Source organism: Ctenopharyngodon idella, chromosome 21 (genome assembly GCF_019924925.1).
Source record: "Ctenopharyngodon idella isolate HZGC_01 chromosome 21, HZGC01, whole genome shotgun sequence".
NCBI lineage: Eukaryota > Metazoa > Chordata > Actinopteri > Cypriniformes > Xenocyprididae > Ctenopharyngodon > Ctenopharyngodon idella.
This window is the reverse complement of record NC_067240.1, coordinates 20,363,788-20,389,362: the sequence shown is the minus strand read 5'-3', so window position 1 is coordinate 20,389,362 and position 25,575 is coordinate 20,363,788. Positions and strand designations below refer to the sequence as shown.

General features: G+C 41.0%; 2 protein-coding genes across 2 annotated transcripts in view; one reads left to right on the top strand and one right to left on the bottom strand.

The window, feature by feature from the left end:
• The window catches only part of slco2b1 (solute carrier organic anion transporter family, member 2B1), a 207,573-nt gene that overhangs the window by 122,409 nt on the left and 59,589 nt on the right, over positions 1-25,575 (bottom strand). The window lies entirely within an intron of this gene.
• LOC127503376 (olfactory receptor 52N2-like) lies at positions 21,525-22,448 on the top strand. Its single transcript, XM_051877069.1, has one exon. The coding sequence runs from the start codon at positions 21,525-21,527 to the stop codon at positions 22,446-22,448; it is 924 nt and encodes a 307-aa protein (XP_051733029.1).

Sequence of the window (25,575 nt, the reverse complement as noted above, 5' to 3'; positions counted from 1 at the left end):
ATTCACTTATAACTACTGGTGCATTCAAGTCATGTCGAAAAGTTAAAAGTTTACAGTGGCTTCATAAATTAAAAACATTACAAAGCAAAACACATCTGATGCACTTTCTTTGTTCACTACATGTTATAGAACATAGATCGATTAATGGCAAACGTCATTACGTCCCCATGGCACGCCGTCTGATGTTCTCTACAGAATTTCACATATCATCACACAGTTTGTCTTCGTTATGGTACAATATAGAATTTCATTTTTAGTTTTACGAAAGCTTCAAGTGCAGTTAATTATTTGACATGCTATACATGCGGAGCCCTGCATATGACATTTAAGAAAATAAATAAATTGTGCACACGATTTACTAATTCGTTCCCTCGATTTATAAATCATGCGCATGATTTATAAATCGAGGGAACGAATTAGTAAATCGTGTGCACAATTTAGCCTACTATTTATTTTCCCTGTCATGTGTGGGGCTCTGTAAACAGAGGACGGTGGATACAAATTCTCCAGCAACAGGCCTCCTCCGTACTTTCATTCAGCAACATTTCATTCATGCCACCGCAACAAACTCAGAGGATGAGAGATGAGGTGAATTTGAGGAATTTGATTTGTGGCTTCTTGCTTGAAGCTTGCTTTCTTGTTTGCCATCAAACAGTTGACCACTGCCGTGCGTGTATTATGTGTCCTGTCGCAAAATGCGGCGAAAACTCCCACATGACGTTAATAGTGTGATTAAGATGTGTACACATAATGCACTCCGATAATGCGACTAAAATAGGAATGCTCCACCTGTCTTAATTCGATTTGTGTTTACTTCGAGTATGACTTAAAAATCGCTGTTTACATGGTAGTTTCTTAATCAGAGTATTGTCTTAATCGTGTTAATATCGGAATATTGTTGTCCATGTAAACGTACTGATTGAGTCTGTCTTGTGTCCATTTACTGTATAACTGACTGGTTTGGCTCAGCTACCAAATCAGACATCAGGAGACTACAGCGGACAGTCCGGACTACTGAGATGATAATTAGTGCCCCCCTGCCCAACCTCCAGGACCTGAACTCTTCCAAAGTGAGGAAAAGGGCAGGTAAAATCATCACAGACTCCACTCACCCCTGCCACAACCTATTTGAACTGTTGCCGTCTGGACAGCACCTCAGATCACTGGGCACTAGAACATCTAGGAACAAGAACAGTTTCTTCCCACAGGCCATTTCCCTCTTGAACAGTTAATGCCTCACAAAGCATATACCTACAAGTGCCATATTCCAACTCTATAGTGCAATATCGTTGAATTCATTCAGGCCTATTTATTGATATTATTATTCACAATAATATAAATCTGTTCATAATCTGTAAATACAAAGTTCTGGCATGAAACTCTAATGGGCAAGGCTAATAGGTCCTTTAACTCAATCTGTTAAAGGACCTCGGTACAACCTCGGTATGTTACCGTCATCTTATTAATAGATTTCACGTAGAATGATATTTATCATTTCAACTTACTTAGAGTGTGCCAAGGCAGTTCCATGTATTCTCAAACGAAGCAAGAGTGCCTCATTTGATACCTCAATGCGTAATTTGTGTTATATTCTGTATTATATAATCTGTGTTTGCGCTCTAGATAACATCAGGTGTTTTCTGTATGCAGTGTGTCTTGCAGCGGCAGGCAGTGTGGCTGATTCATGGACACGCATTTGTTGATCTGAGCGGTGGCTGCATGTTTACTATCTGTCAGAAATCACTCTCTCTGCTTAAAACGCTGAGGTATTCGTTTAACAACAGGAGTGTAAATAGGAGACACTTTGCAGTGTGGACAGCTCATTGATGTAGCGGCACTTTCTGAGTTCGCTACTGAGATGAGTGAACGGTTTTTGCACGCTCTTGTGGCCATATGCTTTCACTTGTGTTTATGCTGTGAGGACCGGCAGTCGGTTGCACGCTGTAGAATTTAGTAAGTGATATTATGGGATTCACTTTTTGCCACTTATTGCCATTTAACAGGGGCTCACCTTATTTCCATTTGTCCAAATGACTTCACTTTTATAATAGGGAGTATACAGGGATTGACAATGACAATTATCAAACAATGCTACATCATTATACTATTTCTTTGCTCAGGTGGTTGTGGAGGGTTTCTTTTCTCATCTCTATTAGCCTGCAACGTGTTACCATTTGTTAAAGCCACACATAATGCTCAGACACACATAGTCATAGGCCACTAGAGTTAAACCATTCGGCGTGGTAGCCCAGGCACACATAGCCATATTGTCCACTAGAGCTAAGCCATTCAGCATGGTAGCCCAGGCACACATAGTCTAATAGGCCACTAGAGCCAATCCTTATGACCCAAAATGACTTAGATTAGTGGCATGTATACACTGGTATGTAGGCACATATGTAGCTAACACCACATTGGTAAGTCACCAGGGACACCCCTTTAAAAAGGGGGTACACTAGTTCACATAGGGCTACACTGCGAGATGCTTCACGCGCCTTATATGCACCTCATGGCAGCCCACATTTCTAACGGCTAGATCTGCTGGGGGGAATAATGCGTAGGCAGATCTAGTCCGCCAAGACCAAGCATATGCCCCATTTCTCATACTCAAAACTAATGGGCCAGGCACACATAGCTAACATACACACAGTTCTTCGGAGCAGCAGCAGTACATATGTTTTGGCGGTAGATCTGCTGGGGGGTGAGGGTGAATCGTCATCTTGCATTCTGCGTTGATGGGGGATTTTCTGACATACAGTACACTTGGCTTGTATTGTTCAAATATCATGTCACCTGCTCTGTTGGGGGGTAATTCATGTACGCTATATTGTACAACAGCAGCATGCCTTACTTGCTCACAGCAGCTTGTTGTGTATGTATTGGCAGTAGCAAGTCCCGTACTTGCTCTGCAGCAGCAGCAGCAGCAGCAGCAGCAGCAATAATCAACAGCAGCGTAGCAGATCTTTTCCATCAAGACCAAACACATCTACATTGTCATACCCATTACCATGCCAAACACAGCTGTCATGACAGAATATATATATATATATATATATATATATATATATATATATATACACACATATATACATACATATATATATATACCACTGTGTGTGTATATGTGTATATATATATATATATATACACACAGTGGCAAGAAAAAGTATGTGAACCACTTGCAGAATCTGTGAAAATGTGCAAAATTTTAATAAAATAAGAGAGATCATACAAAATGCATGTTATTTTTTATTTAGTACTGTCCTGAGTAAGATATTTTACATAAAATATGTTTACATATAATCCATAAGACAAAAAAATAGCTTAATTTAATAAAATAACCCCGTTCAAAAGTTTGTGAACCATTGATTCTTAATACTGTGTGTGGTTACCTGGATGATCTATGACTGTTTTTTTTGTTTTTTTTTGTGATGGTTGTTCATGAGTCCCTTGTTTGTTCTGAGCAGTTAAACTGAGCTCTGTTCTTCAGAAAAAAATCTCCAGGTCCCAACAATTCTTCAGTTTTCCACCATCTTTTGCATATTTGAACCCTTTACAACAGTGACTGAATGATTTTGAGATCCATCTTTTCACATGGAGGACAACTAAGGGACTCAAACACAACTATTAAAAAAGGTTCAAACATTCACTGATGCTCCAGAAGGAAACACAATGCATTAAGAGTCGGGGGGTGAAAACTTCTGAACAGGATGAAGAGGTCCAAATTTTCCTTACTTCACTTGAATATAATTTTTTTTCATTTAGTACTGCCCTTCAGAAGCAACAGAAGATATCTGCATGTTTCCCGGAAGAAAAATTAAATACAATTTACCTTGATCTTCAAATTCTAAATGTTTTCATCCCCCATCTATTAATGCATCATTTTTTTTTTTTGGAGCATCAGTGGATGTTTGAAACTTTTTTTAAAAGTTGTGTTTGAGTCCCTCAGTTGTCCTCAGTGTGAGAAGACGGATCTCAAAATCATTCAGTCACTGCTGTAAAGGGTTCAAATATGCAAAAAATGCTGGAAAACTGAAGAATCTGCAGGACCTGGAGATTTTTTCTGAAGAACAGAGCTCAGTTTAACTGCTCAGGACAAACAAGGGACTCATGAACAACCATCACAAAACAAAAAAACAGTCGTAGATCATCCAGGTAACCACACACAGTATTAAGAATCAATGGTTCACATACTTATGAATGGGGTTATTTTAATAAATTTAGCTATTTTTTTTGTCTTGTGGATTATATGTAAACATCTTTTATGTAAAATATCTTACTCAGGACAGTGCTAAATAAAAAAATAACATGCATTTTGTATTATCTAACTTTTTTTTGTTAAAATTATTAACATTTTCACAGATTCTGCAAGTGGTTCACATACTTTTTCTTGCCACTGTATATATAATGTTCATATATATATATATATATATATATATATATATATATATATCTATATATATATATATATACACTGTATGTCTTGTTATATTTTCATGTGTGCACTGGAAGCTTAACTTAAATTCCTTGTGTGTTGGCAATAAAGCTCTTTCTCATTTTGATTCTGATTCTAATGACGTAATGTGTGTGAGAACAGAAATGATGAGTAAACAAGATGGATGAAGTTTGCTACTTCTGTAAATATGTTTCCCTTTCGAAAGGGAACTCACACTGCGTCCTAGAAAGCATATGGGGAAACGCCATCGCGTGACAGGTGTCTGAAGTGAAAGTTGAAACACGGCAATCCTATTGGCTGGCGACAGCCTATGACGTCATGCTAGTGCAACCAGACAGTATATAAGGGGCACCTAGAGAACATGTCGTCCTCTTTTCGTCTTCAGTGACTGTTTTGTCTGTTGCGATTGTTACAAGGTAAGAACCTTTTTGATCATGTCTGAGAAGCGTTTTAAGCGTTGTGCCGATCCGTGTCCGAGATATCTGACACCAGATGACACACACGACTTGTGCGTTTACTGCCTGGGTGAGGAGCACGTGCGTTCAGTTCTCGAGAGATCTGTTGTGAGCGTCTGCTTATGCGGATGCTCCGCTCTTGCCTGTCAATCTTCTCGAGGGGAGAGGGACAGGCATCTGCACTTGGCGGCTCTGGTCCTTCTCGTGCTGAGGCCGAGAGGAGACTCAAGTCGTGGGGCTCGCAGGTGGAGCTCCCTAAAAAAAAAAGTTTGAGAAAGGCGTTTCTCTTTCTTGCGATTCGGCGGCTCACAAGAGCGATCTGCTCGATGAGGATGCCATTTCTCTGGCATCCTCTGGTTCAGCAGACAGTGCTCTTTTGGCTTCAAGCCACACTGAAGAGCAGACGATGGTTGTTGAGGGTAGTGAGAGTGTTTCATCTGAGCCTGTGCGACCATCCTGCCCTGCGTATGTTGAGTTGTTGGACGTTATGAAGCGCGCCTCGGGCAGATTAGCCTTCCATTCCTCCTTCCATGCCTTGTGAGCCTTCCATTCCTTCCCGATCTCCAATCTGAGATCGAGAAGGCATGGAAAAACCCTTATTCGGCCTGTATTCATCGGTCTGGGCATGTCGAAGGGATATGCGAGCACGGATATGTGGCGATGCCCTATATCGACGAGACATTCGTGAACTATATCATTGGTGGTGGAGCTTCATCTTTGAAGGTTCCGGTCCTGCCTGCTAGACCACTAAAAACAACTTCATGGTTGAATGGCAGGGCATACGCGGCTGCAGGTCAGGCTGGTGCTGCACTGCACACTATGGCAGTGCTTCAAGCATATCAGGCTGACCTGTTAAAAGATTTGGACCAGAGCCAGGGTCTTTCCCCTGATGCGGTGGCTGAGCTGCGCCGCACCACAGACCTGGCTCTCTGTGCCACCAAACAAATTGTTGCCGCAATCGGTTGTTCGATGGTGGCAACGGAGAGACACCTGTGGGTGAACCTGGCCGACATCGGGGAGAAAGAGAAGGGTTTTCTTCTCGATGTGCCAGTCTCGCCGCTTGAGCTTTTCGGGACCTCCGTCGAGGCGGTGGTTGGGAAGTTTAGGAAGGCAAGGGCGCACTCAGCAGCATTTAAATCCTGTATACCGCGCCGGTCCGAATCTGCACCCAGGCAGCCAGAGGGACCTGGCCCGTCATGGTCTGAGGATCATAGACAGGGCCAGAGGCCAGAGGTCTAGCGTTGCTGCTCGAGCTAGGAAGAAAAAGCAGGATCTGAGAGAGGTGATACAAAGCAGGTGCGGTGAGCACCGCTGAGTGTTTCCTCTCTTTTGAGGGTTTTTTCTATCTCCCTCTCCTCTTTTTCTTTTTTCCCCCTGTACCCTTTTCTCTTGCCCTACACACGCTCTGACATCAGGCCTGAAGCCTGGGCCCAATGATGAGTTTGTTCACGTTCTGGAACTCCTTTTGAGGGTCCGGCTTAGTGCTTGATATTGAGCACAGCCGTTTTTAGACTGCTGGAGTATGGCTGGCCATTTTTACATTCGACCCCTACTCTTTTTGGTCTTAGGTGAGCTTAGCAGGTCACTTCCCCGCTAAGGGAGATTTATTTATCTTGAAGTGACCGCTGCTCTCTGCTTTAGGCTGGTGGGGCTTTTATTTTGTTACGTTAGGAATTTTTGTTTTTGGGGCTAGGGCCCTGGAGCTCTTATGGAGGGCTGTTTTCACATCCTTGCTATTGCTTCCTCTCTATTGAGAGTTTTATTAGAAGCTCTTAGCAGGTGTTTTTCATTAGAACAGTTTTATAGTATGGCAAGCTATTTTATCATCTAGCTGCCTTTTACTTCTGAAACCTCCTAACTGTGTCGAGTTTCAGTTTAGTTCTTTTTAATGTAGGCCATCTGGCCTCCGTTTCAGGTCCCTTACCTTAGGTTGCAGTGATGCGGTTCTATTTGAACCTCCGCTCCCTTGAGCTCCAGTTCTTCATGACCTTTTTTGGGTAGTGGTTTTTGTGTTTTCTGGTTCAGTCGAGCTTTGTGTTTGTCCTAGCGTCAGCCTTTTCTGAGGCCGCCTTGACATTCCTGAGTGTGTTGGCCCTCTCTGTTATTATGTTTGGAGGGCCTCCGCTCCCTAGAGCTCCAGGCTATTCTTAAGTGACCCAAAGCACACAAGTAGCTGATCCGACTTCCTCCAGGCGGAGGACCTATGCACATAGGCCCTCAAGGTTATGACAGAGCATAGTAAATGCCTTGTTCAGCCGACGCATGAGGTGGAGGATGAAAGGCCTGCAAAATAACAGAAAGTACCACATTTGAAGGCACCTTAGGCACATAGCCAGGTCTAGGGTGGAGAATGGCATTGACCCCACCAGGGGTGAACAGGGTGCCAGGGATAATCCTTCAAGAACCACTGCCAGGTCCCACGCGGGAACTGTGGTCTGGACGACAGGCCTCATCCTCCGAGCACCACGAAGGAAACGAGTAATAAACTGGTGCTTCCCCAAAGGGCCCTCATTTAAAGGCATGTGGAAGGCTGCTATAGCCGCCACATAGACCTTTAATGTGGATGGGGAAAGACCATCAGAGAAACGGCATTGGAGGAACTCCAGTACTGAAGCCACTGGGCAGTTAACTGGGTCCAACTGACGTTCCCTGCACCATGAAGTGAACACGTTCCACTTTAGGGCATAAAGTTTCCTCGTGGAAGGAGCTCTAGAGTTTAGAATGGTCTCAACAACCTCAGTTGAGAGACCAGTGCTTAGAAGCTGGTCCCCCTCAGGGGCCAGACCCATAGTTTCCATACACTGAAAAAAGTCTAACATTGCTGTTGTTCGTTTAATGTGTATTTTCTCGTTGAAATAGCTTAAAATTATTATTTTTTTCATTTAAAATAAACATTTTAGTTTATATTTATGGTTGAATCCATTTTTTTACATTGATACAATATAAATTGGCAGCGGGACATTAAACTGAATTTATTAATTTGATCAGAGCATTTTTATTAGATTAAGCATGATTTGCACATGCGCATTGTTGAGTTGGAGTTCCTGCTCTCTGATTAAAAAAAAAAAAACATCCGTCACAGTTGAACTGTCTGTGAAGAACACAACACACGATCTGTTGAGCGGCGGCCGTTACGGTACACTTCAACAGACGTCAGACCCCTCCAGCCAGGCTGCGACACAGAACTACGAGCAACATTGATACAGGTAAGATAAATTTTGTCTATCGTTAACGTTTTTTCCCCAAGTATACCTGACTGGCCTTGACTCTGGCCGTAATTTCAGTGCTCACGCTTGATAGCATGTAAATTATAAGATAGCTCTAGAAACGTTAGCATTCTTCATTCAAACTATAACGTTAAGTTACGTTAGCCGCCCTCTGGTCGTGGGTGAGTAATGCTATCACAGGTCGCTAGTTAACTGGCTAATAAATGCAAACTATTATTTCTAAATGCATTTTGTGGGGGCATTGACGTAAGCTAAAGTTACCACGTGTAAGTTAATTAACGTTACAGGTAATGTTAATTCAAATGCATTTGTTCTGCTGAGTGTTTTTAATAGTTAACAGTGGCGCGAAGAGCCTACAAAATGTTTATTTGTCGAGATTACTGTCTTTTAAGAGCTCTTCGGGCTCTGTTTTAAAGCTAGCTAGTGAAGATATCAGTCAGGGTTGCCAACTCTCACGCATTTGGCGTGAGACACGCGCTTTCAGGCTCTGTTACACGGCATCACTCTGCCCAAGTAAATCTCACGCCAAATTGCCAAACCCGTTTTTGATATGAAGTATAAGCTTTTACATATTTTAAAAAAAGTTTTAATACGAAATTCAAACAATAAATACAGTTTTGGCGCACTTAATGTTGAAAAACAGAGTTGCGACATGCTTTCATTTCGCAGCGGCGTGCACGGTCACGTGGTTCATGGAGCTCTGTCTGAATAGTTCTAAACAAGCCAGCTCTGTCAATACATTTGAATAGACAACAGCTTCACTATACAGGTATTTACAGCAATTTTTGGTAAACAGTACAGCATAGTGTGCATTGATTATTACGTCAACCACATTTACAGTATCATTTTATTATGGACAGTGATGGAGATGCAACATTGTTGACGTTAATGTTAATGTTTTTCTTGTATTTAACCCTCAGGTATTCCTTACTAATTGGTCACACTCATACTCATTGGTGGTCAAATGTGACCATACTATCTATTTTTCAATTAAATAAATGTTCTATATTTTAGTTAAATAAAATTTATTGAAAAAATATTGATCTTTTGGTACTAAATACTATTTGTGCAATAATTATGGTCCATTAATGACAACTTTAAAGTATTTTTCTTCTAATATTTTTATTATTTATATTAAAATAATAATTATTATTATATTATTATAATTAATTATATTAATATAAATATTATATATATTATATTAATTATAAATATTATTATTATTATTATTTAAACTTATTTCTGTATGCTCTACTTTTTAGATCAATGCCGAGTTCTTGCGAATTACAACAGTTCCCTTGGAGACAAAGTTCTTGGTGCAGTTGGACAAGCACTCCACCAAACTGTTGGAGGTCATCAGGAGCAAGGGAGGAGTTGTGAAAGAGAAGACCACCAGGACCTTGCAGGTTTTAGATGAGGTATCTATGAATAAGTTGTGTATCAGTGGGATCCATGGCTGAATAGTTGATATGTTTCTCCTATTGATCAACTTTTGTAAATCAACTCTTGCCGGGTCAGCAGCACACATGCAGCCATGATTTAGTCTTGCCTCCTCTTTGTGTCTTTGGGGAAGTAACCTCTTTAAATGTGATTGGGGCACCTTTATACCTCAATGATAAATATAATATATTTTAATTCAGTTATAACTGCAGCTCACAGTCTCAAACAGAGCTATAGCATTCCAGTTTTTATATCACAGCGTACGCTGGTGTTGCATCAGCTGGGCGGAGTTGATTCACTCTGCGTGTGCACGTTATCAGTTATACATTTGTTTTATTTACTGTGTGAGATAATTTGATGTGTCACGTAACAGCATGTGAAAAAATTTGAATTGCGTGAATCTCATTAGACATCTTTTAACCAGACGAGAGATCTCGTCACTTTTAATTTTGTCACACCCCTTGTCATAAACATTTGCTTCGTTTGATTTGCGCCTTGTAACACAGTTCATAGATATGGGAAGAAGGAGGTGGGAACCGGCGAACATTTAAAAGACTTTAATCAATAAATAAACAAACAGAAAGTAAAAGCGGCAGCCCCTCATGGATGACTGCCGTGCACACACATAACAAAACGTAACTAAAACGCAACGTAAAATCCAGGCCTGGTCCTCTCTCGTCCTTCACTGTCGTCACTCCTCCTTTTATTCTCCCGTCACTCCTCTGTGAGAGATCCGAGACCGGTGTGACGCGCAGCTGGCGCTGATCAATTACTCACCGGCCTCGCTTCACTCTCACAGCTCTCACTCGTCACACGCCTATTCAAGTTCAGTTTAGAGTGTATAAGAGCTTGGCACATTATGATCTAACATAAAATCGAAACTATAACGTACTTATTGTCTCTTTCTTCTTTATGCAGGAAAATGAGGTTGAAGAACTGGAGCAGGACAGAGTAGGCAGAGCTGAATTGCACAGACTTGTTTGAATTTATTTTCCATTTGTGGTTGAATTTTATGGTGATTTACAGCCAAAACTTTGGATCCTTTTGTAAGAGGTTGCACTTACAAGGCTGCATTTTCACAGCAGCATTTACAAATGTGGCTGCCCAAGTTCGATGGCTACCAGCCTCAAAGGCCAAAGTAGGCCAAGTGTTATGGACAACTGGAGAGACTGATTGCAGTGTTCTCAGCGTATGCACAGATTTGTATGAAAGAGTTTAGATTTTAAGACCAATGGAGAGGGCCAGGAGCTTGCTATATTGCATATAAATTAGTTGTATTTAAATGTAGAGCTTACAGCTCTGTATCAGAAACTCTGTCAGTGTCTTAGGAGTTCCACTGTTCACTGTCTGAGGAGCAGTTCCAGGATTTGTCTCTGGTTTTCAGCTGAAAGAGAATGTTCATCATCATATACATTTGTATATAAACAGGTATACAATACTGTCTTAACATTTAATTGTATTTTAGGATGTTTTATGGTGAAATGTGCTCTGTCAGGACAAACCTTCCTAATTTAATATTACTACTAATGTGATGTCATCAAGTGATGATTTGATTATTTTGTAACAAATTTGTATTTTTGTGTGAAGCAGACTGTTAATATTCATACATTTGTAACAGATGTTCAATGTCAGTTTATTGAACAATAAATATAAATGTGTTCTAAAGGAAAGTGTTATGATAGTCATTGATCAAAATGTTTTAAAAGTATTTTTTTTAAAAATTGATTTATTATACATTTCAAATAATGACAACTCTTTTTTTTATTTATTTTTTTATTTGAGACAACCTAAAATAATTAATTTACTATAAATATTACCTATAAATATTAGTTTGTTTTAACTTAAAATAATTAGTTTGTTCTAACCTAAAATAATTAGTTTACTTTAACCTATACATATTAGTTTTGTTAGTTTGTTCTAACTTAAAATAAATTGTTTGTTCCAACCTAAAATAATTCGTTTGATCAACCTTTAAAAAGTGGTTGCATGGATTTAAACTTTTCAGATTAAACTAAATGAAATGATTTACTTTGAGTCAATGTCAAATATTTTGTGTGATTGATTACAATTTTTTTTAAGTTGATCCAAGGTTTTTATTTTTTCAGTGTAGCTCTGGCCAGGGGTGATTAATCAGGCCCCCGGCTTGATACAGCAGGTCCGGTCTGATAGGAATTTGCCAAGGAGTGCCTGCTAGGAGAGCTATAATGTCTGAAAACCACACTCGGGCCGGCCAGTACGGAGCTACTAGAAGTAGGCTGACCCCGTGCTGGTGGACCCTCTCTAGAACTCCCGGGAGCAGACAGATCGGGGGGAAAGCATATAGGCACCGCCTCGGCCATGCCTGAACCATAGCATCCAGTCCCAAAGGAGCTGGATGTGTGAGGGATAACCAGAGCGGGCAGTGGGTGTTCTCATGAGAGGCGAACAGATCCACCTCCGCTTGGCTGAACTTCTCCCAAATCTGCTCCCAACACAGGACCCTGGGACAGGAACCATGGTTTCTTCTGGTTTCTTCTGGCTTCTTCTGTGTAATAAATAAACATGATTCAAGGAAAACAATCCAAAATAAATGTGACTAATTATAATAATAATTTGTGATCTCCCCTTTTAGACTGTATATACAAAACAGCATGAGTAAATCAGTGCTACCACATTGTTCTATTTCTAAAGATGGACTGTTCAATTCGGGCTAAGTAAACCGCATCGGCGCTACAAGCTGGCCGCATGCTGCGATGCTACAAAATTTTGGCTCGTGATTGGAATCTAAAAAGCTATTTTCATAATGCCATATTCTACACCACCAGCGCATTAATTTATAACAAACACATTTGACAAGACAGACAACAGCAGTACAACATCTAATTGTAAGGACAACATCCAGACCTCTCTTAGAGGGCAAGAAGAAGACCTCTTGTACCAAGCCTGAGAAGGACAGGACTTCTCATTGGTCCACATGCAGTTTCTGCCCTTCACCCATCTAGAGACTGCTTCCTAAGGTTGGCCAGAGACTGCCATAAAAATTCCTCGGGACCTCAGCAGCAATGGGTGAAGCAAAGAGAGATCACAAAGATCCATCCAAATCCATTCAAAACTATGTTTGAAAACCTTAGAACTGATGCAAACTACACATCCATTTCATACTTATTCACAGGAATAAGTATTCTCAGTGACAGCTATTTGTAGTGCAACATCTGACACAGATTCAGCTGTTAATGTACAATTGAATGAAAGCATGACGGTTCAATCTTCTTCCATCATGTTTAGTCTCTATTTGTTTAGAATATTGCCAAAGGTATTCTGGTGGTTGTTTGGAAAGTGAGAAATGCATTGGTAAACTTTAAAGACACTGTAAAGACTTCCAACTTTGTGCTTTATGCAAATGAGTTCCACGGGGGAAAGAAGGGTGGGCCACACTGTGTGTGTCCCCTCTGACGCCAGCAGCCAATCACAGCACTCGAATGGAGAAGCGCCAAATTGCAATCTCCTCCTCATCGGAAAGGGATAAAGGTACCCTTTCAACAGACATTCCTTGTTCTGAGTCTGTCCTGCACGAAGATAGACATTAACAGATACACCGTTCTGAGTCTGTCCTGCACGAGGATAGACATTAACAGATATACCGTTCTGGGTCTCAACTCTGTAAGGAGTGAGACATTAACAGATATGCCGTTCTGAGTCCCGGCTTGCGAAGCTGAGACACTAACAGATACAACACCGTTCTGAGCCTCTGGTCCATCCAGAAAGACAACAACAGGTCCCACGATCTGAGTCTACAGCTTGTGAGGCAGCAACAGAGACGACCACGTTCTGAGCCTCCAGCCTGTGAGGAAAGAGACATTAACAAACACTACGTTCAGAGTTTCCATCCAGTGAGACAGTAACAACATTTGCAACAAGGTTAAGCTCAGGAGAGCAAACCTTGCTTCCAAGGTACCTTCGTCTGCGTGTTCCAGATTGTTAAGGACCTTCTGCACCTACGCCAGGGCCTCATCTGCGTGTTCCAGATTTTGGGACCCTTTGGTGCTTCCGGAGATCAGCATCCCGCAGAGCTTCGTGTTCAAGACTGTTGAAACAGATTCTGGCTCCTCTCCCCACTGCATTGTCACCCAGCACAACCAGTGGAAGACATCACCGTCATCGGACTCAACCACGTGGAACGTAAATATCACCTCTTTCCAGAGACCTTGGCATTGTTGTATATTATCAGTATATAATTTCCTAATTCCCATTAGATGTAATATAGCTGATGTTAGTTAATAACAAATAATTTTTCGTTTATTTGTTTAGTGCATAATAAGGTTCTCCACCTTATTATTTTTCAGAGAAACAGTTTATATTTCCATAAGATAACGTAATTCTTCCATAGCCACACCAACTTAATCACTTGTATTTTATGTATCTTATGCACTTTATTCCTTTATCATTCATGGTATTCATTTAGTAGTTGTGTTAGTTATTCTTGTTTATCTTTTGTTAATTTATTACACTTGTGTCTTCCTTGTGCTGATAATACAGAAAAGGCTCTACAAGTTAGGAATCTCACCAATCTTTCAGATAAATCAGCTGACCACTTTACATTAATTCCAAATGAATGAAAGCCCCTGTTGAGAGTGTTCTCATACTGCCAAGGTAAAGACCTTGACTGGTGCCCTGAACTATGAAAAGCGGGGAAGTGGTCATCTGATGTACTCATAACCACACCTTAAGAGACATGTGATCCAAAAATTACAACGTCAGTGGTGACGTGAGTACCAATCCCTATTTTACTTCGCATCCTTGGATGGGCGAAAGTAAAAATCACTACACAGACTTGGTGCTGGGCAGAGCAAGTGGTAATGAAGAAGGCACAGGAAACTTGGTGCTGGACAGAACCAGTGGCGATGATAACACAGACGACTTAGAGTTGTGCGGGACCAGAGGCGACAATGAAGACACAGGAAACTTGATTCAGGGTGGGACCAGTGGGCACGAGAGATTCTGCAAAACATCCATAGCCAAATCTTCATAACATTTATAATCCACAGATGCCAGTGGTAACTCATCCTCAGTGGCAGGATCGTGGGCAGGGTTTTCCTCCATTCCGTAGAACTCCACTAAAAGTCCCACGGCGATACACGGTGGAAAATTAAACAAAGGAAATGATAAGCATACTAAAAGTCCTTGAAACTGAAACCAAAACACATCAAATTAAGGATAACTGTGACAATAATTCTTGTTCACAGTTATAAAAAAAACTGATTAAAGAATAAAAGATAAGATTAAAAAGTGATTGCACAAATGCCCCGTAAGTGTCCATGGTGACTCCTGAATATGGTGCTTGGTTGAGAATGTCTTTGTGTGGTCACTGTTAACTCTGAGTTTCATACTCTGGGTTGACTGAACTTACCTCAGACTGCGATTTTGGAACCTGCATACCTTGAGTAAACAATGTTTGGATTAATCAACTGAGAGTAAAGGGTTGCCTACATGTGACAGTAACGGGTGTAAAAAGTACTTAAGAATAATACTTAAGTGAAAGTACAGATACTGAGTGAAATTTTTTCTTAATTAAAGTACAAGTATCTGGCCAAAAACATACTTAAGTAAAAGTAAAAAAATACAACTTTAAATTCTACTTAATTATTTAAAAAAAAAGTGAAGAGATACTTGTTTGATAATTTTGAATCATCTTTTCAATGCAAAGTGAATTAACTGCATAAAATGGTTTGTCAGACAGACATACACAGAAAGATCTTGTTGAAAGAGAAAGACAAAACAATGACGCAGAGGTCAAAAACATCTTTCTAGTGCATGCAACAACAATTAAAAAGCACTTTCTAAGTGAGCGGCCCTTAAACAATGAGATGCAATGAAGAGGCCAGAAACATATTTCAGACAGAATACAAGACTCAACACATATTCGGACTGGGTAACCTTACCGTGGAAGAATAGGCATATGGGATCGCCGCAGGGATCACTACATATGGACACCCAGCCTAACACAGGTTCCACAATGCATACAAGTGTAGGCCAGGCATCAAACGCACGTATCCGGCCCAGCAGGCGGGAGTGGCGTTGCAAGCTGACACTTAGAATGGGTCCTTCGTGCTACTGGGCACTGATGATGAATACACAGGAAGATACCGGCTCTACACAAAGGCTATAGAACCTAGCGAACATGTTAGGTGTCACCCAGCCCACAGCTCTACAAATATCTGTCAGCAAGGTGCCTTGAGCAAGCACCCAGGTGGAAGCAACACTTCTAGTTGAGTGCACTCTTAACCCGAACGGGCAAGGCACGTCTTGGAATTGGTACACCAAGACAATAGCATCCACTATCCAGTGGGATAACCTCTGCTTGGACACAGCCTTTTCCTTCTGCTGGCCTCCGTAACAGACAAAGAGCTGGTTTGAGGTCCTGAAGCTTTGCGTTCTGTCCACATACAGCCGCAGTGCGCGGACGGGACAGAGAAAAGCTAGGGCTGGGTCTGCCTCCTCCTCCCCTACCCTCTTGATGGAAGCCAATGCAGACAGGAGAACTGTCTTTAGTGACAGAACTCAGCTGACTGCAAAAGTTCAATAGGAAGTCTCTGCAGTGCCGTGAGATGCCAGAGTCCGGTCCCAAGAGGGTACTGAGGTAGGACGAGGAGGGTTCAACCTCCTCGCCCCTCTAAGGAACCTGATGACCAGGTCATGCTTACCAAGAGACTTACCATCAACTGCATCATGATGTGCGGCAATCGCGGCAACATACACTTTCAGGGTGGAGGGAGACAGCCTTCACTCCAACCTGTCTTGCAGGAAGGAAAGCACGACTCTGACCGGACATCTTCAGGGGTCTTCCCGGTGGGAAGAACACCATTCAACGAACAGGTTCCACTTCAAAGCATAGAGGTGCCTCATAGAGGGGGCTCTGGCGGAAGTGATGGTGTCTACCACTGACTGGGGTAGGTCACCTAGAACCTCCGCGTCCCATCCAGGGACCAGACATGAAGTTTCCAGAGGGTGCCATAGGGTGCCCCATCTCTGAAAAAGCAGGTCCTTCCTCAGAGGAATGAGCCAAGGAGGGACTGTCGCGAGGAGCGTAAGTTCCGAGAACCAAGCCCGGTTGGGTCAATATGGTGCAAATAACAAGACCTGCTCCTCATCCTCCCTGACTTTGCACAGTGTCTGTGCGAGAAGGCTTACTGTGGGGAACGCATATTTGCGAAGGCCCTGGGGCCAGCTGTGCGCCAGTGCATCCGTGCCGAGGGTGCCCTCGGTCAGGGAATAAAACAACTGGCAATGGGTTGAGTCCGGAGAGGCAAACAGGTCTACCTGTGCGGCTCCAAAGAGGTCTCACAACAGCTGGACCACCTGGGAATGGAGTCGCCACTCTCCCGGAAGCACAGGCTGTTGTGAGAGCTCGTTGGCTGCATCTGGCTGCATCAGATGCTTCTGACTCCAGAGGAGGAGATGGCGGGCGAGTTGCCACATGCGGCGGGAGCGTAGACCACCCTGGCGGTTGATGCATGCAATGGTTGCAGTATTATCCGTACGGACCAGCACATGCTTGCCATGTAGCAGCCCTTTGAGGCGGCCCAGCACAAGACGTACTGCTAGCAACTCGAGGCAGTTGATGTACCAGTGCAGTTTAGGCCCCATCCACAGACCCGACACTGCAAGCCCGTTGTACGTGGCCCCCCAGCCTGTGGCAGAGGCATCCGTGAATACCACAGCAATACTCACAGACAGAGTTTGCTCTTTTCCCTGTTGGCCCGAAGTCCCAACAGGCTGAGGTGAAGGAGCACCATGTCCCTGTGTTTGCACAACTGGTCCTGAGACTGTGTAAGTATCAGCCAGTCGTCGAGATAGTTGAGAATGCGAACACCGCATTCTCAGAGTGGAACAATGGCTGCCTCCGTGACCTTCGTAAAGACACAAGGTGATAGGGACAGCCCGAAGGGTACGCTGCTGCCTGCTGGTGAAGAGCGAGGGAAAATGGAGTGGCAAGGTGTTTGTAACACGTCAAACACTGCCAACTGCGCCCTCTTGTGACCAAGAGATAGAAGAAACTGCTCTATTTTTTTTTTTTTAAATGTCGGTACAAAACAAAAACAAAAGGAAACAAAAAAGATTCTCCACCCGGCCCTCCTCCAAGGGAGGGAGTGGTGCGGACACTATCTCCCGGAGAGCAGATCCTCCACTGCTTGCCCTTATGCTTGCCGCCTGGTTTGGCGGGGGCCTGGACGGGTTGGGCTTCCCCCTTGCGGCCGGCCACCTGCCGTCTAGGTGTAGGCTGCTGCTTAGGTAGAGCAGGGACGGAGGCAGCCGCGGGGGGCGCCCTCGGTGACGAGCAGGTGGAGGCGCTGCGGCCGACATCTAGGTGGAGGCAGCTGCTGGTCCTCGGGACAGGATGTGCTTAATAGCCTCCATCTGCTTCTATGCTGCTGAAAACTGCTGGCCCTTTTGGAAGCTCCACTGGTTGCAGTGTCATGGAGGAGTGAGGAGGTTTACTCGGCAGGGTTTTCCTCACTTTAATCCTCAGGTCACCTAGGTTATTAACCGATGTAGGCTTCTTCTGAGCTGACCCAGAAGAAGAACTACATCAGGGAATATATGAAGGGGCTCCGGTCCTTTCCAGATACTGGAGTCTCGACCTTAACACTGAGATGGTCATGTTCCCGCATTGAGAACATGTACCATCCATGAGTGCCACCTCAGCGTGTGCGAGGCCAAACATGTGAGGCAGTAATCATGACCATCACCGGGGGCCAGGTAACGACCACATCCAGTAGCACATGGTCTGAATGACATCTTGAAAAAGATGCAGGGTCAGACCGTGTGTGCTCTTTTAGGAATTTGCCCTCTCTGGTGTTGAAACACACAGGGAAGTGGCCACGGCTACACAAACAGTACAATAGTGCAAGCCTGTTGTGGGCACTCACACACTCGTTGAAGACGCAACTCTCAGCTGTATAAACAGCAATCTCATTGAAGGCGCCCTCTCCCGCGAGCTGTGAGAACAGCTGTTTTTGCTCTCTTGTAAGATCGCGACCAACACTGTCAGCGCCGTCACACCCGCACCAGACACGCAGAGGCTCCTTCCTAAAAGAACAGCTCATCTTCCACCACTCTTCAAGAAAACACACAAGCAGGAACAGCACGTGTTCGGCTGTGAAGCGAAAAGCAAATATGCAACGCACCTGATGCTCATTAAATACTCACGCAGCAGTGAAGAGCAGCTGTTGCAATTATTGCATGTCAATATGCATTGGCTCATTTTTCTTACACTCGAAGTAGCTTGGTCTCCCAAAGCGATCCCCAATTCTGAAAGCGAACTCTATAGGTATATAACTCTATACCTGAATTCTATTTCAGGGGGTCTGTTGACCATGACAGAAATTGAGTGTGTAACCCTAAACAGTCATCTAAGGAACATTAATTACTAAGTGATCATTCACTTAACCCAGAGTACTTCAGTGTGCCAGAGAGAGTGGTCCAAAAGGGTCATTTCACTATAATTCTTTACACACAAACATACACTAATGTACTCACATATTTGAGAGACTTGGGTACTCTGTTTACTCTGTGTACATAATCTAGGTTTGAGCAACCTCAAACACCAAAGAGAAGAAAGCATTTGTGTTGCCTAAATTGCACAGTTTACTAACAAAAGAGTAAATTTACTAAAAAACCTGCAATTTGACATACTAGGTATCAAGCAGAAATCTGCCTGAAAAATAAATAAATAAAAAAGAAATATGCATGTATTACTAGCACAGATGTAAACAATTTATGTTAGGCTAAACTGGGAACCACAGCGACTCAACTGTCTTAAAGTATTGTTCAGGAAGCCTATACCCAGTGCTAAACCTTAAAACTTACTTAAAATATAATGTTTTCTCCAATCACAAAAAAATAGAGTTTGTGAAACTGTGAAAATCATCTTCTTCTTCTGTCTCTCTTCTTCTTATTCATCTGTATTTTGCAACCAACTTTCCTCAATTTGCAATGTGTGCTGCACCTTGCAAATTGCTCCTTTCAACAAAAGGTGAAATAAAATGTTGACACCCCTCTGGTCACTAGCATCAAGCACATGTTTGAGCTTTCGTTTGCCATTTAATGTGCATAAGATGGATAAAAATAATCTTCAAAAATGTAACAAATACTTTTCAAGTCAAAATAAAATTGTAAGGAGTAAAAAGTACAGATTTTTCTTCAGAAATGTAAGTAAATAAAAGTACAAGTATTCAGTTCATGCTGCCTTCACATACTCTCGGAATTATCGTAAATACGAGTTTCCTAGTTAAAAATTACACACGAATGCCATCCCATTTCGAAACTTGAATGCGATGAGCTCATAATCAAGACTTCAGAAGTGGGAATTATCAAATTTTTGATAGCACATGAAGGCAGCATTAAATTGTATTTGAGTAAAGTACAAATAACCCAAAATAATATTTAAGTACAATAAAGGGTTAGTTCACCCAAAAATTAAAATTCTGTCATTAATTACCCTCATGTCGTTCCAAACCCATAAGACCTTCATTCAGCTTTGGAACACAAATTAACATATTTTTGATGAAATTCAAGCTTTCTGGCCTCCGATAGACTGCAACAAAATTACCAATTTTAAGGCCCAGAAACGTAGTAAAGACATTGTTAAAATAGTCCATGTGACTACAGTGGTTCAGACTTAATGTTATGAAGCGAAGAGAATACTTTTCATATGCAAAAATCAAACTAAAATAATGATTTTTTTCAACACTTTCTTCTCTTCCATGTCAATCTCCTACACTGATCATGTAGTAAACACAGTGCAGCGCTTCCGGGTTCTACGTCAGAATGCCAGTTCATTATTGGCCAGCTCCTGCATTAGCATCACACGCATGCGTCGTGGTGCTCATGTGAATAGTGTCGGCCAATACTGAGCCGGCATTCTGATGTAGAGCCCAGAAGCGCTGCACTGTACACATTAGTTTTGTTTGTTTGTTGCACACAGAAAGTATTCTCTCACTTCATAACATTAAGGTTGAACTACTGTAGTCACATGGACTATTTTAACAATGTCTTTACTGGACCTTGAAAGTGATAATTGTGTTGCAGTCTATTGGAGGCCAGAAAGCTCACAGATTTCATCAAAAATATCTTACTTTGTGTTCCAAAGATGAACGAAGGTCTTTCAGGTTTTGAATGACAAAAGGGTGAGTAATTAATAACAGAATTTTTTGGGTGAAATAACCCAAATCAGGTAAAATCACTTAAATATTTTACATCCCTGGATGGTAAGTTTACCTTGCTTTCTGGAATACCTCCCAGAAAATAACCTGCGGACACACTATTAGAATAAGTTAAATAAGACAAAATCATTATACAATTGTGCCACAAATTTAGAAAGCAAAAAGTTTTATTTGGTCTGAGCATTTAATTAACAAACCTTTTTTCACATTTGGTTTGTAAGGTTAATCAACCTAATCAGCAGTCCACCAATCACAGCAAAAAGAGCTATACATTTATTTCTCTTGGGGTATGATGACAAATCTGAAGTTGTCAAAACATATAAACTCAGAAACAAGCTTGTTGTGCTTCTGAATGCCATGATAACCAAGTAACACAGAGTAGGAGAGGGTGCAACTGTTGAGAGTGCATCTATGAATTGACGCGCCAGCTTATATACCAGCATATACCAGTCATCTACTTTGGTAAGCAAGAATATTCTCTTAGTAAATGCATTTTCTATTATTAGACATCACAATTTCACAGTGATCATCAATATTTCTTGGGATCAGAGTAGTACGGATGAGAAAACAAGATCAGATGGCTTGGGAAAAGTATTAACATTTCCAAAGAAGTGATGAAGAAAGGATTCTTTTCGAAAAAACACTCTGAGGAAATGTTTACAGTACACTTAAAGTATGTAGCAATATTTTGAGATAATATTCCTGTCGTCACTCTGTGTATCTCTACCTTTTGTTTAGGTCACAGATGGACAACCTGACATTTAGATACAGCGTACTCTTAGTGGAAGGACTGAATGTTACACATCAGTACAGCTATCTTGCATTTTTCATCATTTTGATGGCTTACATATTTATAATCATATCTAACCTTTGGATTTTGATACAGATCTCAGCGGAAAAAGGTTTACACCAGCCCATGTACATGATTTATTGCAACTTGCCAATAAAAGATGTTCTAGGACCAACTGTTATTGTGCCACGTTTGCTGAGGGATTTTTTAGCAGACCCCTCTGAGCGCTACATCACATATGTGGAGTGTGTTATCCAAGCTTTTTTTGGACATATGAATGGAACAACATCTCATACTATTCTAATGATCATGGCCTTTGACAGATATGTTGCCATATGCAATCCATTGCGATACTCAAATATAATGAGCAATAATATGGTGGTAAAACTGTCGGCAGGAGCCTGGGGTGCTGCAGTAGTGCTGGTGGGAATTCTGATCGGCCTCAGTGTGCGTCTCTCTCACTGCAGATCTGTGATTCAAAACCACGTGTGTGACAATGCTTCGCTATTTAAACTGTCCTGTGAAAACACAGTGATTAATAATGTATATGGATTAACTTTCACTGTGGTTTTACTTGTCTCTTCAATGGGGAGTGTTGTATTAACTTATCTCAGAATTGCAATTGTCTGTTTAACCGGCAAGAACAAAGCAACAAACAAAAAAGCCATAAAAACCTGCTGTACTCACTTGACAATTTACTCAATCATGCTGGTCTCTGGATTTGTTTCAATTTTTCTCCATCGTGTTTCTGAATACTCTGACAATAGAAGAATAGCAAGTATAGTTTTTAATGTTGTACCACCAGGATTGAATCCTGTAATATATGGCTTACAAGTCAAGGAAATAAGACAAAAGGTTTTTAAGTTTTTAAAAAAATAAAGTTAATATTATGTGATTTTTGTTTATGAACAAAGTTACTGCAAATGATGTAGAGATTTTTGCTGCAACTGATGACTTTTAAAAGGAAAATATAATTGGCAACATTAAGCATTTCTTATGTGTATCAGCATGTGTGAAATTAAAAAGCCCTTAAGTGTGTACTAACTGAATATAAATAATATAAAGCAAATGACTTAGAAGGAAATAGAAACTTGCTTATACTGTATACATTTTTTTTTATAATTTAGGTCATAGGTATTCCCTTGCACCACTAAGTTTACAGTGTCTCAATGAAAAGAGTGTGAGGGAAATTACCAAAGAAAGCACGTGTAAAGCAGATAAAAACAACAAAAAGCAGTAACAAAAAGAAAAACACAAATGCAGATTAAGCTTTTCTATCTCTACTGTGCACAAGCATGGGGATCCAGATAGCTTGATCTACTAGAAACGGAAGAGTAGGGAAATGTAACATGAACGTTTTTTTTTTTTTTTTTCTCTCTCTTACTGGTGAGAGAAATCCTGCAACAAACAGTCATGGAGTTCAGCTTCTACTCCACATTGCTCACTACTAATGAATGTATTAATTTATAAAATAATTACTTTAATGTCAAACAGATTTGCAGCTAATAATGTATTTTAAATGGGAAAAACATGTCAGTCTATATTTCTCTTTCATTATGAAACATTCATTTTGAGAACAGTCTAAAACATTACAGCCATATGTGGTATCAGCTAGCAGCTTTGTGATAAATAGTATAACCATGAAATACTGTATGTGTAATAGAGACAAACGTTTTTATTTTATTTTTAATAATACAAGATTGTTTTGTTTGTTTGTTTAGTTTAGTTTGTTTAGTTGTTTGTCTAGTTCTCTTAGTAAACCTTACAAATACTTCTGAACTGGAATTTAAATGTGGAATTTTTAAATAAACTATTTAACACATAAGCTTTTCAGTCAGTTTTGACCCGTTTCTTTGTTTTTTTCATAAACTAAATGAGGTCATGTTCTTTATTTATTCATTTATTTTCACCAGATGGCAGCAGTCTGGCCCAAATACATGATAAATTCTCATATTTTCTTAACTGAATGTTCACAGAAGTGTAGATTCTTACAGTAGTGAAATTTGAATAGTTGTGTATACAAATGATGGTGAAACAGAGAAATTTGGCCTAAAATCCCAAAAGTTGTATTTTTACTATTATTTCTTCAAGGCAAATAGTGTTATAGGTCATTTCATAAGAAAGTTACACTCTTACTCTTCCTGGTAAAAAAAAAAAAAAAATGAGAATGAGAATGAGAAAAAATGACAGCCAAGGTATGACACTTTTTATTTGAAAAGCTTGGGAGGGTAAATATATTTTTTAAATAAATACAGTAGTGCATTGTTGTATAATATGGCCACATCTCCCTACTAATCAGGTAAAGGTCATCTGCTTATAACGCAGCTACTTGCCACAAATTATTGAAAACAAAATATAAATTTGACATATGCTTCTTCCCAGTTCACATAGTATCCATCCTCAATAGTATTCAAAATTAGAATTAGGGTGTCCCAAACCTTAGTGTGTTGAAATGAGTATTCCAAAGATACCCGGATGTTTCTTCCAGTTAGAATCCCAAGTGCAGATCCATGCACAATCTAACAGCTAATATTACCCACAACCCATTGTGCCTTGGACGAGGATTCACTTATAACTACTGGTGCATTCAAGTCATGTCGAAAAGTTAAAAGTTTACAGTGGCTTCATAAATTAAAAACATTACAAAGCAAAACACATCTGATGCATTTTCTTTGTTCTTCATTTTCTAGAAGTTCAAAAACCTTGCTATATTTTTGTGTAGTTAATTAAGAGAAGGTACACCTCCATCTTGCTCCGACGAAAGTGACTTGAGCGCACCTGAAATCGTAAACACGACTTCCCACCTCGTAAATACAAATTTCCCAGGAGGACTTGTGCTGCCTTCACATGCTATCAGAATTTCATAATTCCCACTTCAGAAGTTGTGATTACGAGCTTGTTGCATTCCAGTGCTTTGTTGTCAGAATGAACAGGAATCATGGAGTACACCAGGTTTATTCTTGCCTGTTTATTGGGAAAATCTTATTAAAGCCAAAATTAGGGTTGCCACCCATCCTGTGAAATACAGAATCGTCCCGTATTTACAGGTAAAATGGTGCATCCGGTATCAAAATGGGTGGGTCTATGTAAAATACGGGACAAATCACATCCCATATTTTACATAGACCCACACATTGTTGAATAAACACATAAGGATTTTGCAGTCTTCTCTCCACTGCTCTTCTCTCTGTACACAAATGACTGCACCTCTAAAGACCCCTCAATCTTCTGAAGTTTGCAGACGACACCACTGTCATCGGCCTCATCCAGGATGAAGGCAAGTCTGCTTACAGACACAAGGTTGAGCAGCTGGCTGTCTGGTGCAGTCATAACAACCTTGAGCTGAATATGCTCATAACAGTGCAGATGATAGTGGACCTCAGGAGAAAGCACCTCCCCCAGCACTGTGAAAGCAGTGGAGTCATTTAGGTTCCTGGGCACCACCATCTCTCAGGACTGGAAGTGGGACAATCATTTAGACTCTACTGTGAAAAAGGACCAGCAGAGGTTGTACTTCCGTCACCAGCTGAGGAAGTTGAACCTGCCACAGGAGCTGCTGACACAGTTTTACTCAGCTGTCACTGACTACGTTTACATGGACAGCAGTAATCTAATTATTGACCTTATTCTGAATAAGACAATATTACAATTAAGGTGTCTACATGAGTTGCTTTTAGAATATTCCTTTTATGTTGCCATTTTACATGTTATAGAACAAAGATCGATTAATGGCAAACGTCATTACATCCCCATGGCACGCCGTCTGATGTACTCTACAGAATTTCACATATCATCACACAGTTTGTCTTCGTTATGGTACAATATACAATTTCATTTTTAATTTTACGAAAGCTTCAAGTGCAGTTAATTATTTGACATGCTATACATGCAAATAGATACGGAGCCCCGCATATGACATTTAAGAAAATAAATAAATTGTGCACACGATTTACTAATTCGTTCTCTCGATTTATAAATCATGTGCATGATTTATAAATCGAGGGAA